This window comes from Symphalangus syndactylus, chromosome 6 (assembly GCF_028878055.3).
Source record: "Symphalangus syndactylus isolate Jambi chromosome 6, NHGRI_mSymSyn1-v2.1_pri, whole genome shotgun sequence".
Taxonomy (NCBI): Eukaryota; Metazoa; Chordata; class Mammalia; order Primates; family Hylobatidae; genus Symphalangus; species Symphalangus syndactylus.
In genome coordinates this window covers 12743244-12760642 of record NC_072428.2, presented here as the reverse complement: position 1 = coordinate 12760642, position 17399 = coordinate 12743244, and the positions used below count along the sequence as shown (strand labels likewise).

The 17399-nt window shown below is 44.4% G+C and overlaps 1 protein-coding gene across 3 annotated transcripts in view; it reads left to right on the top strand.

Annotated features, from left to right (window-relative positions):
* Nucleotides 1-17399, top strand: part of EXT2 (exostosin glycosyltransferase 2) — a 163443-nt gene that overhangs the window by 700 nt on the left and 145344 nt on the right. The window contains exon 1 of one of the 3 annotated variants that reach the window (XM_055281849.2): nt 10919-11145. The exons of 1 other annotated variant lie outside the window; for it this stretch is intronic. Coding sequence is in view for 1 of the 2 variants with exons in the window: in XM_055281847.2 (XP_055137822.1) it covers nt 11546-11614 (69 nt within the window). In the remaining variant the exon portion in view is untranslated. Of the gene's footprint in view, nt 1-10918; nt 11146-11229; nt 11615-17399 lie in introns of those variants that run through there. One more of the 3 variants, XM_055281847.2, reaches the window with a different exon arrangement.

The following is a 17399-nucleotide window of genomic DNA, read 5'->3' as shown; positions in this document are numbered from 1 at the left end:
GCCATGTTGGCAAGGCTGGTGTCGAACTCCTGACCTCAGGTGATCCGCCTGCCTTGGCCTCCTGAAGTGTTGGAATTGCAGGCGTGAGCCACCACGCCCGGCCCAAGACTTCTTTTTGAGATCACTTTTCTTTTGCCTGGAGTGTAGCACTTCAGTGTCCTTTGGCGAGGGTCTGCTGATGATAAACCCCCAGTTTCTGCTTGTCTGTATTTTGCTCTATTTATTTTATTTTATTGTATTTTATTTGAGACAGAGTCTCACTCTGTTGCCCAGGCTGGGGTGCAATGGTGTGATCTTTGTTCACTGCAACCTCTGCCTCGCATGTTCAAGTGATTCTCGTGCCTCAGCCTCCTAAGTAGCTGGAATTACAGGCATGCACCACCACACCTAGCTAATTTGCATTTTTAGTAGAGACAGGGTTTCACCATGTTGGCCAGGCTGGTCTCGAACTCCTGACCTCAGGTGATCCACCTGCCTTGGCCTCCCAAAGTGCTGGGATTACAGGCATGAGCTACCTCACCTGGCCTGCTCTATTTTTGAAAGAATTTCACTGGGTATAGGATTCCAGGTTAATAGTTATTTTCTGACTTCCATTGTCCCTGTCAAGTAGTCGGCTGTCAGTCTGTGGCTTCTTCAAAGGTGATCTGTTTCCTCTGTCTCAATGCCTTTAAAACATACTCTGATCATTGATGTTATACAGTGTTACTATTACATATCTCGATGGTTTCTTTTGACTGATCTTATTGTGGGTATTGGGATTCTTGCATCTGTGGATTCTTTTAGCAGCTCTGGAAAGTTCTCATCAAATATTTCTTCTGCCTCATTCTCCCTCTTCTCTCCCTCTGGAATTCCTATTAAATGTATGATATAGATCAGCTTGCTCTGTCTTCATGTCTCCTAATCTCTTGTTCGTATTTTCTTTCTCATCTTTCTGTGCTACATTCAGGGTAATTTGTTTTGGTCTATTTTTCAGTTTAATAATTCTTTCTTTAGCTGAGGCTAATCTGCTTTAATCTAATCTATTTGAGTTTTAAATTTAAGCAGATATATTTTTGTTAGAAGTTCTAAAAGTTATTCTCTATACCTCAAGCTTGTTTTTCATTTTTAAGACAGAATAAGCATAATAATAATAATAAGTTTATTTTTTGAGACAGAGTCTCACTCTGTTGCCCAGGCTGGATTGCTGGAGTGCTGGCGTGCAGTGGCATGATCTCAGCTCAGTGCAACCTCTGTCTCCCAGGTTTGAGCGATTCTCCTGCCACAGCCTCTAAAGTAGGTAGGATTACAGGTGGGCACCACCACGCCTGGCTAATTGTTGGCATTTTTAGTAGAGATGGGGTTTTGCCATGTTGGCCAGGCTGGTCTCAAACTCCTGGCCTTAAGTGGTCCACCTGCCTCAGACTCCCAAAGTGCTGGGATTACAGGCGGGAATCACTGTACCTGGCCAATTATTTTTATTTACCTCTATGCATCTTTCTATGTATTTATTATTGTATGTATCTATTTCCAGTATTCCAGTGTCTGAAATCTTTGCTGGTTTGTTTCTGCTATTCTGTCTCATGCCTTGATTCTTTGTGAGTTTAGTGATTTTTTATGGTGAGCTGTACATTTTTTGGGGAAATTTATTTGTTGGAATTCTTTGAAGTCTTAGATGAAGACAGATTCCTCAAGAGAGTTTTTGTGTGTTTATTTCTTCCAGGCAACTAGAGGCAATGCCAGTCTTCAAACTAAATATTTAGCTTTTTTTTTTTTTTTTTTTGTGGCCATCAGCTGCTGTGGATTTGGCCTGGAAATCTAGTCTGGCAAGAGCCAGCTTTTGGTTACAACTTCTCAGGTTAACTTCCCTCCTTCAACACCAAGGTTTGAGACAGCTTTCCTTGCAGTCTTTTGAAGAGGGAGGAAAGGATGCGATTCTGGTTTAGCCTTATTCTGTGGAGTTAGCTTTCTGGAGTCCTGGCTTTATTGGAGAAGAGTTTCCTATTAGATTTCTCATCTTTGGTCAGCCTCCAGGAGATTGGGAAAATAGAAGCTCAAGATCATTGTTCTGGCAAATGCCTCAAGATGAAAGCCAGCATCATAGTTGTCACTCAGTCCCATGCCTGATCATTCCTTTGTTTTGTTCCAGCTGATGCATGTGCTCGTGAAAATTGTGTTTTTTTTTTTTTTTTTTGAGATGGAGTTTTGCTGCTGCTGTTCAGGCTGGAGTGCAGTGGTGTAATCCTGCAACCTCTGTCTCTTGGGTTCAAGTGAGTCTCCAGCCTCAACCTCCCGAGTAACTGGGACTACAGGCGCCCGCCACCACATCCGGCTAATTTTTTTATTTTTATTTTTTAGATAGAGTCTCGCTCTGTCGCCCAGGCTGGAGTGCTGTGGCGGGAATCTTGGCTCACTGCAAGCTCCGCCTCCCAGGTTCACCCCATTCTCCTGCCTCAGCCCCCCGAGTAGCTGGGACTACAGGCTCCTGCCACCACACCTGGCTAATTTTTTGTACTTTTTTAGTAGAGATGGGGTTTCACCATGTTAGCCATGATGGTCTCGATCTCCTGACCTCATGAGCCACCATTTTTTTTTTTTTTTTTTTTTTTTGTATTTTTAGTAGAGACAGGGTTTCACCATGTTGGCTAGGCTGGTCACGAACTGCTGACCTCAGATGATCCTCTTGCCTCGGCTCACCAAAGTACTGGGAGTACAGGCGTGAGCCACCACGCTTGGCCTGAACATTATGTTTTTAACTAAGCATTGTTACTTGTTTTCAGTGTATGTGGTAGGGAGAGGGAGTCTTTCTTATTGTAAATGACTACGTGGGCTTTCCATTTGCACTCTCATTTAATCCTGACTTCATCACAAGGCAGATATTGCTGTCCTGGTTATGTTTTTAAGTAGAATTTCCATGGTGTATAGCTTTTCACTATTATGAATAATGCTGCTGTGAACATTCTTGAATATGACTTTTTGGGACACATATATACACATTTCCTTTTGATAATGGGGTAAGCTCAGCTTTGGTAAATACTACCAGTTTCCTAATATGATTCTACCGATGTATAGAAGTGTATAAAAATTCTATTAGCTCCTCATCCTTGCCAACGTTTAGGTATTAATCAGGTAAAAAAGGTATGTAGAAGTATCTCATTGTAGGCTGGGCATGGTGGCTCGTGCCTGTAATCCCAGCACTTTGGGAGGCTGAGGTGGGTGGATCATCTGAGGTCAGGAGCTCGAGACCAGCCTGGCAAACATGGTGAAACCCTGTCTCTATTAAAAATACAAAAATTAGCTGGGTGTGGTGGCAGGCACCTGTAATCCCAGCTGCTCAGGAGGCTGAGGCAGGAGAATCACTTGAACCCAGGAGGCAGAGGTTGCAGTGAACCGGGATTGTGCCACTTTACTCCAGCCTGGGTGACAGAGCAAGTCTCTGTCTAAAAAAAAAAAAAAAAAGGAAGCATCTCATTGTAGTCTACATTTTCTTCTGTTCTGGTACAAAAACTATGTAACATTTACCATTTTAACCATTTTTAAGTGTACATTTCAGTAAGTTAAGTACGTTCCCATTGTGGTTAAACAGATCTCCAGGAGTTTTTCGTCCTGCAAAACTGCATCTCTACACCAGTTAAACCACTCTTCCTGCACGCTTCTTCTCAGCTGTTGGTAACCACCATTCTACCTTTTGTTTCTATGAATATGACTAAACCTCCTATAAGTGGAGTCACACAGTATTGGTCCTTTTGTGAATGGCTTATTTCACTTCACATAATGTCCTTATGGCTCATTCATGTCATAGCATTTGATAGGCTATCTTTCCTTGTTAAGGCTGAATAATATTCCATTATATGTCTATACCATATTTTGTTTATCATTCACCTATCCATGGTCATTACGTTGCTATCTCCTGTTGGCTCTTGTGAATAGTGCTGCTGACAGAGCAGGAGCATCACCATCTTGGACAAGCACTGTCATTTTAAAGTTCACATTGATCAGAAACTGCCCAAATCCAAAGGGCATCACTGTAATGGCTAAGGTCAGCATGACCATAAACCACAAATTACATTTCTGACCAGAAACATTCCAAACCCTTCCCTGACTAGAGACATGCCAGCCCTGAGATAACCTCGTCTCCAGCAGGAGAGATGTCAGCCCCAAGATCACCTCCCCTCTGACCAGAGACGTTCCAACCCCACCATATTCTCCCTTACACACAAACATTCCAAGCCTGTGATAAGCTGTCTCTCCCTGAACCCTTAAATAATCTTAGTCTGTGAGAGAACATGCTCCTGACCGAAATCAGCCAGAAGCCCCTCTCAGTTTTATCCTCCAAAATAAGCCTGTCTTTGACTATTGAGCCACTTTTCATGTTTCTTTCCTCTTCCTTTAACTCATATACTGCTATGAACATGGGTGTGCAGCTATCTCTTTTTTTTTTTTTTGAGACGGAGTCTCGCTCTGTCGCCCAGGCTGGAGTGCAGTGGCGCAATCTCGGCTCACTGCAAGCTCCGCCTCCCGGGTTCACACGCCATTCTCCTGCCTCAGCCTCTCCGAGTAGCTGGGACTACAGGCGCCCGCCACCACGCCCGGCTAATTTTTTGTATTTTTAGTAGAGATGGGGTTTCACCATGCAGCTATCTCTTGAAGACCCTGCTTTCAATGCTTTTGGATATATACCCAGAACTGGAATTGTTGGGTCATAATGGTCATTCTATTCTTAACTTTTTGAGGAGCCATCATACTGTTTTCCATAGCAGTTGCACTATTTTACAATCCTACCAACAGTGCACAGGGTTCCAATTTCTCCATGTTCTCACTAGCACTTGTTTATGTTTTTGTTGTTGTTGTTTTTAAGATGGGGTCTTGCTCTGTTGCCCAGGCTGGAGTGCAGTGGCATGATCTCGGCTCACTGCAACCTCTGCTGCCAGGCTCAAGAGATTCTCCTGCCTCAGCCTCCCAAGTAGCTGGGATTACAGGCACGCACCACCATACTTGGCTAATTTTTGTATTTTAGTAGAGATGAGGTTTCACCATGTTGGCTAGGCTAGTCTTGAACTGTTGACCTCAAGTGATTTGCCCACCTCAGCCTCCCAAAGTGCTGGGATTACAGGCATGAGCCACCTCACTGGCCTTATGTTTTTTTTGATAGCTATCCTTATAGATATGAAACAGTATCTCATTGTGGTTTTGATTTGCATTTCTCTGATAGTTAGTGATGTTTAGCATCTTTTCATACTTGTTGGCCAATTGCATATCCTCATTGGAGATATCTCTGTTCCATGTGGTTTGCATTTCCTGCTGCTAATGATATTGAACAGGTTTTCATGTGTGTATTGCCCTTTTATGTGTATTCTTTTGTGTGATGTTTGTTTAAGAATTTTGCTGATTTAAAAAATTGTCTTTTTCTAATTGAAGTGTAGGAGTTCTTTATATAGCCTGGAAATGAGTCCTTTGTCAGATACCTTTAAATTATCAACATTCATAGTTAACAAAGTCTAAATTTTACCTTCTTTATCCTCTACCTGAACATGAAATGACCTCAGAACATTGAGCTCTTACTCCTTTACTTTCCTCTCATTTGATATTGTTGACTGGTGTATTAGCTACACCTAGTTGTTTTTGAAACGGAGTCTTGCCCTGTTGCCCAGGCTGGAGTGTAATGGTGCGATCTTGGCTCACTGAAACTTCCACCTCCAGGGTTCAAGCTATTTTCCTGCCTCAGCCTCCTGAGTGCTGGGATTACAGGCGTGCGCCACCATGCCTGGCTAATTTTTGTATTTTTAGTAGAGACAGGGTTTCACCATGTTGGCCAGGCTGGTCTCGAACTCCTGACCTCAAGTGATCCACCTGCCTTGGCTGCCCAAAGTGCTGGGATTACATAGGCATGAGCCACCACGCCCGGCCCTAGTTTTTAAATTTCTAAATTATTTTTCTAGTTTTATACAGTCAGTATTTGTTTTGATTTACCCACAGGTTTATCAGTTTCATTGTTTCCCAGCCCTACTTCATTGCAGTACTTCCTTTTGGTTTTAATTTTTTCCTTCCTAACATTCTTAAGAAGTTCCTTTAGGATCTATTGATGGTAATCTCTTTCTATTTGTATTTGTCTAAGATATCTTTACTTCCCTGTTATCCTTCAAAGATGGTTTTATTGGGTATAAAATTATACATCATTAACTATTGCCCTCTCAGCCTTTTTACCATGATTTTTTGGCTTTAGGTTTTTGTTGTTGAGAAGTCTGCTATTAGTCTCATTGTTAGTTCATTGCAGGTGATCATCTCTGCTCAATTTTGGAAAATTCTTAGCTATCATCTCCTTGGATATTACCTTCACCTCGTTTTCTCTATTCCCTCCTTTTAGATATGTGCCATTTTCTTCATCTCTCCTCTCCCTCTCTTAACTTCTCTTTCCTATATTGAATTCCTTTGTTTCCTGTCTTTCAGATCTATCGTTGTTGTTTCTAACCTACTATTTAACTTATGCATTGACTTTTCAATTTCGATGTTTATATTTAGTACATTTTCAGTCTCCTTGGTCTTTTAAAAATATAACATCTGATTTCTTTGTAATGTTTTACATGTCATTTTAAGTCTTTGAGTGCTATAAACGTACTTGTTTTATATTTATATATCATAATTCAATTATATGTAGTTCTCGGGGATTAAATTTCTGCTGTTTGTGATTTCTGCTGTTTGTGATTTCTGGTGGTTTGTTTTCTCATATGCTGTATAGTTCTGAATTGTGAGTTTACGTTTGTCTGGGTTTTATTTGTCAGAGTCGTAGGTAGCTTGTATTGAGGATGTGGGTCTCCAGAGGGGATTTGTTTCCTTCTGTTGGGTGTCTTTGGGTGCTACCAACCTGGGAATACTGTATGTTACTATCTTGGCTTGGAGCTTCCTAGACCATGCTGGTAGTATAAATTCAAACCCCAGATGGTCGTAAAGCTTGATTGCTATGAACTGAATGTTCATCCCCTCCCACACCTCATTCATATGTTGAAGTCCTAATCCCCAGTGTGATGATTATTGGAGGTGGGGCCTTTGGGATGTAATTAGGTCTTGAGGGTGGAATCCTGGAGTAGGATTAGTGCCCTGACAAGAAGAGACACAGAAAGGTCTTTTTCTCCACCCTGTGAGAATATAGCAAGAAGGTAACCCTCTGCAAACCAGGAAAAGAGCCCTCATCAGGAACCAAATTGGCCAGCATCTTGATCTTGGACTTCCTAGCCTCTAGAGCTGGGAGAGATAAATTCCTGTTGTTTAAGCCACCCAATCTGTGGTATTTTTGTTATAGCAGCCCAAACTGACTAAGACATGTCTGTTAAAGATCATCAGTGAGACTCTCTTTTTCCACTCCTTGGACAAGACAGGTAAGTTTCTTTGGTGGATATTGAGCAAATTTTTTCCAGTATTCCCTGTTGGGTGTAATTCTTGAAGATCCTAGCTTTATGGGTTTCTTTGTATCAGCTTCCTGCCTTGTATGCCCAAGATAGTTGTAGCTTCAGTGTCATTTCTATTATTTCAGCTTCATTTTTGACTTTGGATGTTTTCCTTACTTTTTTTTGTGCATGAGCTCAGCTATTCACTTGAGAAGGTATTCCTTATATTTCACCTGGTTAGGTGTTTTTTAGCCTACCATGCTGCCTGCCAGTGCTGTTTTAAGCTGAGCCAACCTAAGGTCCCACAGATCAATTATATTATGGAGCCCTTTTCTTTAGAGAATATACCTTTTTCCATTCTTGGATATCTCTGTTACAGTAGACTCTTGAATAATATGGGGGTTGAGGTGCCAATCCCCTAAGCAGTTGAAAAATGATATATAACTTTTGACTCCCCCAAAACTTAACTACTAATAGCCTTCTGTTGACTGGAAGCCTTACTAATAATGTAAATAGTCTATTAAACATATTTTATATGTTATATAAAATACTGTATTCTTACAATAAAGTAAGCAAGAGAAAAGAAAATGTTATTAAGAAAGTCAAGAGGAAGAAAAATATATTTACTGTTCATTAAGTGGAAGTCATAACGATCTTCGTCCTCCTCAGCTTCATGTTGAGTAGGCCAAGGAGGAGAAGGAAGGGGGGTTGGTTCCACTGTCTCAGGAGTGGCAGAGGCAGAATAGGTAGCAGAGGTGGAAAGAGAAGCTGGAGAGGGAGGCACACTTGGTGTAACTTTTATTGAAAAAAAATCTGCACAGCAGTGGATCTGCAAAGTTTAAACCTGTGTTGTTCAAGAATCAACTGTATTTAGAGGAAGTGCTAAATATGGGATTCAACCCTACACCAGCTATTTCTCCTAATTGGAAACTCACTTTCCCCTGATGACACTTTTCCACGAAAGCCATCCCCTTTCTAATCCTGACTTTCATATTTCCTGACTCACTGGGTAAGGGGGTATCTGTGTAATATTTGCTTTGCCCTGTACCTTCAAATTCAGTAAAGCAGTATCTTTAATACAACTTCTTCTCCTTCAACCACCAGCTACTAAGACGCTTTTCTGCCTTCTCAGAAACTTCAGGTCCTGGCTTATAATTTATTTCCCACTCCTCCCTGAAGTCATCCTTGGATACTTTCGCATCATGTAGCTTATAATTTCACAGCTTCTATATTTTCCCACCTCCCTCACTTGCATGGTTTCTATGCCTAGAAATGTAGCGACACTGGATTGAAAAACACTTGCTCTTTCTGATTGCTTTTCCTTCTTTATTTTTATTTATTTATTACTTTTTTTTTTTTTTTTGCAGAGATGGGGGGGTCTCACTTTTTTGCCTAGGCTGGTATTGAACTTGTGGTCTCAAGTGATCCTCCTGCCTCGGCCTCCCAAAGTGCTGGGGTTACAGATGTGAGCCATTCTGCCCAGCTGCTTTTCCTTCTTTAACACATGCTCATGACTTTCTTTCTCTGCCTGGAATGCCCTTTTCGCCTCTCTGCTTGTCAAAATACTAAGTATCCTCCATGATAAACAAAGATATCAACTGTTGATTGAACTCTTCCTAGATCTTTCCAACTGGATGTCTCCTCTTTTTTTTTTTTTTGAATTCTGTAGCATTTTGTTTATATTCTTCTATGCCACTTTTTACCTTCTCCTTTGAGTAATCTTATTGTCTTATTTCTAGTTAGCTCCTCCCAGTGTCTAGGCATCCTTTCTCCATTCAACAAATATTTATTGAGCAATTAACTATATGCCAGGCATTAGGCAAGTTTAAGGTTATAAAAAATGAAGAAGATAGGCAGCGTTGTGTGAAGCTGTGCCTCACACAGTTCTTTAACACGGCAAATTCTCATTTTATAAAAGAAAGGATTAAAAACATACATGTTTAAAATACAGATAAATATGAAGAAGAAAAAAAGAGGCCACAATCTTCCAGACCAGATAGCTATTGTTGACTTATTTCAAAAAGTGAAAACAATATTCCCTGGGATAAGAGAAATTTGGATACAGTTCCACTGGTGATTGTCACTGCTCTCCACCCATCCAGTTCTCAAATGGGGTGGATGTGTGCTACATTTTGTATTATTTGCAGGGGGGATTTGATTTGGAAAGCAGAGCAATGCCCCCTTGGATGTGGGGAAGCAGAACATGAGTGTCCCATCCCCAGAATGTCCTCATCCAAATCTCCCTAGATCTGTGACAAGCAGGCATTAACTCACAAAAATATCCCTGGAATTGAGGTTGCTGCCAGAAGCCTCTGGAGGTATCTAGTCTCAGAATCATCACTTTGAATATTTAAGCTATCAGTGACAACTTCCACCAGATGGCGCCAAAGTACATCTGGGACCAGAAGGCATTTGGCTCCTGTAGCCAGACCCACAACTCTACCAAACCAGCATCGCAGGCCCAGGGGTCATTTCATTAACCTCTCAATAACATCACTGAATTTTAATTTAATTTTTTAGTCTCCACTTACTGCTTTATGACAGCGGTTTTACTGTGCATGTGTAGGGCTAAATCATGTAAACATGTAAATAATAGAGAAAGATACAAAACAAAAATGTGGTTTTTTTTTTTTTTTTGGAGACAGGGTCTTGCTCTATCACCCAGGCTGGAGTGCAGTGGCACGACCACGGCCCACTGCAGCCTTGACCTCCTGGGTTCAAGCAATCTTCCTACCTCTACCTCCTGAGTAGTTGGGACTACAAGCGGGTGCTACGATGCCTAGTTAACTTTTTATTTTTTGTTGAGATGGGGTCTTGCTCTGCTGCCCAGGCTGGTCTCAAACTCTTGGGCTCAAGCGATCCTCTCGCTTAGGCCTCCCAAAATGCTGGAATTACAGGCGTGAGCCACGTTGCCTGGCCATAAATGCTTCCATTTCCGCCTCGACAACTACTCCAGCTGAAGCTGTTCGTTTCTTCTTGCATTCCTTCCAGAAAAAAGTTATACACATGCCTGAATATAAGCACCTACTTTATATATTTCTCCCTCTTGTTTTTGCATATGCACAGTTTACCTAAAAGTGACGGTACTTGCCCGCTGTTTTGGACTACGCTTTGATCTTGACTAATATCTTGCAGATATTTCCTTACCCAAATATATTGCACTATCTCACATTATTCAAATCAATCAAATTCCATAATTTATTTCAATTGCGTCTAGCATTTCGCTATGATTAGAAAGAATGCTGTCATGGAAATTTTTGACAAACATTGTTGAGAATATCCACAGGGCAAACTCCATACAGAGAGCTTGTTGGAACGAAGGGTACCAGCATTTTCCGTTTGATGGATAGTACAAAATTGCCCTCCAGGAATGTTGTACGCTCACCAGAACTGATTATAATAAAACGTCTACATATTTGTTAGTTTTATAAGCGACGCGTGGTGTCTCGTTTGGGTTTAAGGATTCTTTAATTATGAATGAGGCTATCTGAGCATTTCACTGCGGAGCCTGAGCGCGCCTGCCTGGGAAAACACTGCAGCGGTGCTCTGACTCCTCCTGTCCAGCAGGAGGCGCGGCCCGGCCGCTCCCGCATGCGCAGTGCGCTCGGTGTCAGACGGCCCGGATCCCGGTCACCGGCCCATCGCTCGTTGCTCCCTAGCCCAGACTCGGCCCTGGCGGTGGCGGCTGGCGACTCGGCGCGATCCGACCTGGGCGGAGGTGGCCCGCGCCCCGCGGCATGAGCCGGTGACCAAGCGCGGGGCCGAGCGGGAGGCAGCCGTGGCCGAGGTAAGCGCGGCGCTCCAGGGCGGCGGCCGGGCGGGCGCTGAGGCGAGGGCTCGGGCCTCCGGGGGCCACGGCTGGGTCGGGACAAGGGCCGAGGGAGCGCGGCCGCGCGGAGGCTCCGTGGAGGCCCGTGGGCTGCGAGAGGCCACCCCCAGCCCCGCCGGGGCTGTGACAATGACTGCCCGCTTTTGGAGCGCTCCGATTTGCACTCCTGCTTCTCCTTCTCCCCCGGCGGCGGCCGCGCTTTCAGCATCTTGGTACCCACCTGTCCTCCTAGCCAACCTTCGCCCCCAGTCCACTCCTTCCTTTCCTCCTGCGACCCGCCCTCCGCCCTCCGCCGTGACCCCTCCCTTCCTGCTGCCACCTTCTCGCCAGCCAAAGGGATCTGATTCCTCCCAGGGGGATGTCCTGCGCCTCAGGGTCCAGTGGTGGCCTGCGGCATCCCCTGCGGTGCCGGAAGCCGTGGGACGAGGTGGGGAAGGGGCCAGGGGCATGTTAGGCCGGGGACTGGGTGGCCGGGGGCGTGTTAGGCCGGGGACTGGGTGGCCGGGAACTAGATGGCCGAGGGCATGTTAGGCCGGGGACTGGGTGGCCTGGGTCATCTTGGGCCAGGCACTAGGTGGCTGGGGGCGCGTTAGGCAGGGGACTGGGTGGCCGGGGGCCTGTCAGGACGGGGCAGGAGTATGTTAGGCTGCGGACTAGATTGCTGGTGGCATGTTAGGCCAGGGACTAGGTGGCCCGGGGGTGTGTCGGGCTGGGGCCAGGGGCATGTTAGTCTGGGGACTAGGTGGCCAGAAGCACACTGGCTCTGGGCTTCAACTTGACGCCCAGGGGTGTTTGGGGCTTTGTTACATTCGGTGGGAACCAGATCTAAACACACAATTTTGAGAATCAAAGAATTGCTTGGTGTTACCGATTGGGCAGTGCTAATCTAGAAAGGTTCTTGACTTATTTGTGTGAAGATATGGTCTTGAAATATGTCCGTTTAAATTCTTCTTGTAAGTCTTAACTTCTTGTAAGTCAGGTAAGTGCTCTATGTACTTTAACTGGACTTAGTTTGTAACTTTCAGAACTCAAAGGCTATTCACTATAATAAAATAGATGACTCAGTTTCCATCATTCACTTTCCCCGACTTCCTGGTTGCATGTGAGGGTATGAATGGATAATCAGTTTTGGGGCCAGACCGCCATGCTGTGAATCCTAGCTTTGGCATTTCCAGTTGTGTAATATTGGGCCAGGTACTTAAACTTTCTGTTGTACTATCCCCCTCTGTAAAATGAGGGTAATAATAGCTTGGCTTATAGTGCTATTATGAAGATTAAATAAGTTAACACTATAAAGTGCTTAAAACAGACCCTGGCATGTAGTAAGTGCTTAGTAAGATTTATATATTAATTATGTAATGACACACATTGTCTTATGGCATAATTCCCATGATTAAAAGGGTATTGTTTTTAATTGAAAATAATTTTTAGGGGCATTTAGCCATAACAACTTTAATTATAAAGAATCCTATCAAGTAAGGAATGAATTGTGGCTTTTTTTGCTTTTGCTTATATTTGGTTCCTCTGTTTTTCGGAACGGTTGGGTTAAGATCCAGTGTAGCAGTGGCCCCGGGAGTTCAGCTGTAAGGGCCTTTCTAAAAAGGTTAAGAAGAGGCCAGGCGTGGTGGCTCACGCCTGTAATCCCAACACTTTGGGAGGCCGAGGTGGGTGGATCACTTGAGGTCAGGAGTTCAAGACCAGCCTGGCCAACATGATGAAACCTTGTCTCTACTAAAAATACAAAAAAATTAGCCGGATGTGGTAGCACACGATTGTAATTCCAGCTACTTGGGAGGCTGAGGTTGTAGTGAGTTGAGATTGTGCCACTACACTCCAGCCTGAGTGACAGAGCGAGACTCCATCTCAAAAAAAAAAAAAAAATAAATAAATAAAAATAAAAAGTTTAAGATGACAAGAGACTGTGACTGAAAACATTGGACTAAGTGGATTGGATATAACCTGAAGCACCAAGGAAAGGTTATTCAGGCAAATTTTAGGAATAAATAATTCCAGGAACAGAAAATGCATCTCATCCTCACAATAGATTGGGGTTAAAAGACTTTTCCAGTGACTCATTGCCTGACAGCTAGCCAGATGATTCCAGTATTTTGCAGGGGCAGGTTTGATGTGTTTCAAGGTGATAGAGTTTGTAGGGCTGAAATTCTTGTTTTGATCCAGGTTATGGTATTGTATGGAATAAACTTCATTAGTAGAAGATTCCTTTCAGTCTGTCATCTTCCGGGGATTTTAACTTCTTGGTGGTAGGGAGCAGTCTCATTGGACAGAAAGATTATGACTTGTTTCCTTGGATGATGGTTTGGAGATACCCCGTCTTTCTGTGCTTTGGCGTGTGAAAACCATTTGGGGAGGATTGGTTCTGTGTGTTACAGGGGTGAGGTTGGAGTGTCCTGAGTCAGCACTGTCACTTCAGTCTAGGCTGGCAGTTTTACAAAAGGGGTCCAGTGTAGCACAGGTTTATAAAGGCAGGGGTGCAGGCTGGGCGCGGTGGCTCAATCCTGTAATCCCAGCACTTTGGGAGGCTGAGGTAGGTGGGTTACCTGAGGTCAGGAGTTCAAGACCAGCCTGGCCAACATGGCAAAACTCCGTCTCTACTAAAAAATACAAAAAATTAGCCAGGCGTGGTGGTGGGCGTCTGTAATCCCAGTGACTTGGGAGGCTGAGGCACGAGAATCACTTGAACCCAGGAGGCAGAGGTTGCAGTGAGCTGTGATGACACCACTGCACTCCAGCCTGGGCAACAGAGAGAGATTCTGTCTCAAAAAAAAAAAAAAAAAAAAAAAGCAGGGGTGGGGAAAGTAATGGTGCTCTTTGGATGTGTTTGCATATGATGGGTGGTGGGAGAGGAGGGTGTTCAGGGGTGGGTACAGAAGATTCAGAGTCTATGGGAATATCTAGTCATTCCCCCTCCTCCTTTGGAAATTCCTTCCTATTTAGGAAAGATAATAGTAAGAGGCTGTCACATATAATAACTCAAAACTTGGATGCTAAACCATGTGCACCTATGGAACTGGGAAGGATAGAGACATTTGTTCGTTCAACAAATATTTATGTTTATATTAAGTATGTTCTATTTTCTTTTTTCTCCTTGGAGACAGGGTCTCCATTGTTGCCCAGACTGGAGTACAGTGATGCAGTCATGGCTCACTGCAGCCTCAACCTCCAGGGTTCAAGAAACCCTCCCACCTCAGCCTCCCAAGTAGCTGGGAGTGTAGTCGTGCACCACCACACCTGGCTAATTTTTGTTTTTTTTTGTTTGTTTGGTTGGTTGGTTGGTTGGTTTTGAGACGGAGTCTCGTACTTTCACCCAGGCTGCACTGCAGTGGTGCCATCTCGGCTCACTGCAAGCTCCGCCTCCCGGGTTCATGCCATTCTCCTGCCTCAGCCTCCTGAGTAGCTGGGACTACAGGCACCCGCCACCACGCCTGGCTAATTTTTTGTATTTTTAGTAGAGACAGGGTTTCACCGTGTTAGCCAGGATGGCCTCGATTTCCTGACCTTGTGATTCGCCCGCCTCAGCCTCCCAAAGTGCTGGGATTACAGGTGTGAGCCACTGCGCCTGGCCTAATTTTTGTATTTTTTAGTAGAGACAGAGTCTTGCTATGTTGCCCAGGCTGGTCTCAAACTGCTGAACTCAGGTGATCCTTCCGCCTCAGCCTCCCAAAGTGCTGGGATTACAGGTGTGAGCCACTGTGTCTGGCTTAAATATATGTTCTAGATTTGGTGTTAGATGCTAGGAATACTGAGCAGAGATGAACAAACTGATTACAGGAAAAAATCACAACCAGTAGAGGAGACAGACTTGCAAATACTTAACCAATTCATAAAATGTGGCAAGTGCTAGAATGAAGTGTATAAAAGGTGATGTGGGTGCTCACAGGGAAGATCCTCTCTGTTAAAGCACTGCTTAGTAAGGGGCTTTTCCCCTTTCTTTTCTCATCCTTTCCCTCTCATTTCTGCTATTGTTTATTCCACCTCAAGTGCTTGCTCTTATTCCTCAGAGTTTGATACAGATGTGTGGGAGTTCACTTAGCTTGTGTCGACACACTTCACAAGCATGGAGGAGTTTACATGTCTGGGGGCATCCCTCAGCCAGTGCGAGGTGGGCTTTGGTTGTTGAATGATGTGGCTTCCCTCCAAAGGGACAGCTCTGAAGTGTGTTCTCCATGCTTCTCCAGAGGGCTCCTAGAAGGACTGGGTATTGTGGCCTAGCTCAGTCTGGTGAGCAGCTCAAGTGTGCACCCTTCTGACTCCTCTCCTTACTTCCTCACTCTGGCTTTCTGGATTCACCTTTTGCAAGCTACTTGCACCCAAGTTGTTTTCTCTTAGTTTGGCAGAGCACAAACCAAGACCCTTGGTACTAGAAGTGGCTCTAGAAAGCAGGCTCTGAGATAGTATTGTGAAAATGGAATCACTCACCCTCAGTTGGCAACAAGGACCTCTTTGCTAGTATTAATTGAGGTGTTGGTAACCCCTGGTACTCTCTAACATCACAGATGTAGTAATAGACTGTCACCACCAGTGGTTTAGGATGAGACTCAGGTGGAAGGAAAAGCATTGGCTAGTATGGTAGCTCTAGCACTCAAGCAGTGTATGGACAATGGTAATGATAAGGATAGTGGAGTTGACTGGCTCTTGTTATTTTCCTTAGAAGCCTTGGGGTAAGAGAATGCCATGCCCAGATCAGCCAGACATGAACTCAGGGTTCACTGTGAAAGACAGGAGGCTCTATGGCCGCATCTCCTGCAGCTGCAGGGCGGGCTCTGTTGAAGATCGGGCCCAGAATTTAATTATACTTGTGGCAGAATTGCAAAGCAAGCTGAATGCACAGCCTTGACAGGTTGCCTCTGCTAAAGTCAGGGCAATGGTAGCAAGATGTGAGACCCTGAGACCTGGATGGAGATATTTGGGTGGAGGCACCGAGAACTTTGAATTCCCACATTTCCTTAGATCCCTTGGGCCAGTAGAGGTATGCACCTCTCTGATGCAGAGGACAGCAGTTTCTCCTTGCCTGGACACTGTGCAGAGCTCTCACTTGAGGCACATGCCTCCCATATGATTCTTGTGCTCCTCAAGATCTGCCTTCCCCTCCCCTCAGATCTCAGCATTGCCTGAGCAGGAAAGCAGTTTCTTAAGGAGTTGCAGGACCTGGCTAATATGGACCAGCAGAAACTGAGGAAACACAGTGGGTTGAGGGTGGGGTGGGAGAATCTCAAGGGTGTTGGACCAAAGGTGGGGGTATTGGTGGACTACAAAGCTGGAGAGGAGAGAACCTGTTGACCAGTGAGCATTCTCTCATGATTCAGGATTTGGTGACCTAGCAAGGACAGCTGGAGGCAGTCTTGGTATGCAGCTGGGCAGGCTCCTTGAAGCATGGACACAACAACCCATACCAGTGGTTTGCAACCAGGGCTGATTTTGCCTCCCCAAGGAATATTTGGCAATGTCTGGATATATTTTTAGTTGTTACAGCTGGAGATTGCTTCTGGCTTCTACTGAGTAGGGGTGCTATTCATCCACCTCCAATGTACAGAATATCTCCCCACAAAAAAGAGTTATCTGGCCTAAAATGTCATAGTGCTAAGGTTAAGTCACTTTGGACTGCAATAAATGAGGTAGAGGCATCAGAGCTATCTTGGCAGAGTATTGAGGAAGGAATCACCTGCACTTCCTGCCTGTTTTCCTGGGAGGGCCTATTCCTTTCACTCTGCTAATGTGGAATGCCCAGTGAGGGGACCTGCATCTTTGAGAAGCCCAGTGTTGGCTGTCTTCTGTAGGACAAGATTGACCTTAGGAGATGTTAATATGAAACTAGGTTCCCAAGTATCAATGAGGATGATAGGATTCTGAGATAGTGGAGGCCAGATGGTGGCAGTTAATCATCAGAGACAAGGTAGACATAGTGCCCAGCGTGGGCAGCAAGGCTGGACTCACAACTGGGGAATTTTGACCCACTCTGATGCGAATAGAGCATGGTGTTTCTAAGATGGGCAGCTAACCATGATGCTGCTTGACTTGTATAGTAAGTAAAAAAAAAAAAAAAAAAAATTAAGAGCTGGCAAGTAGAAGATTGATGTCAGCTGCTACAATGGAAAAATCACTATCTCTCACCTTGTGTTCAGACATGAGCCATTTCTTAGACCCATATCCCATGAATTGAAGGGGAGGCTAGATCTCTTTCGGGAAAGATCTTG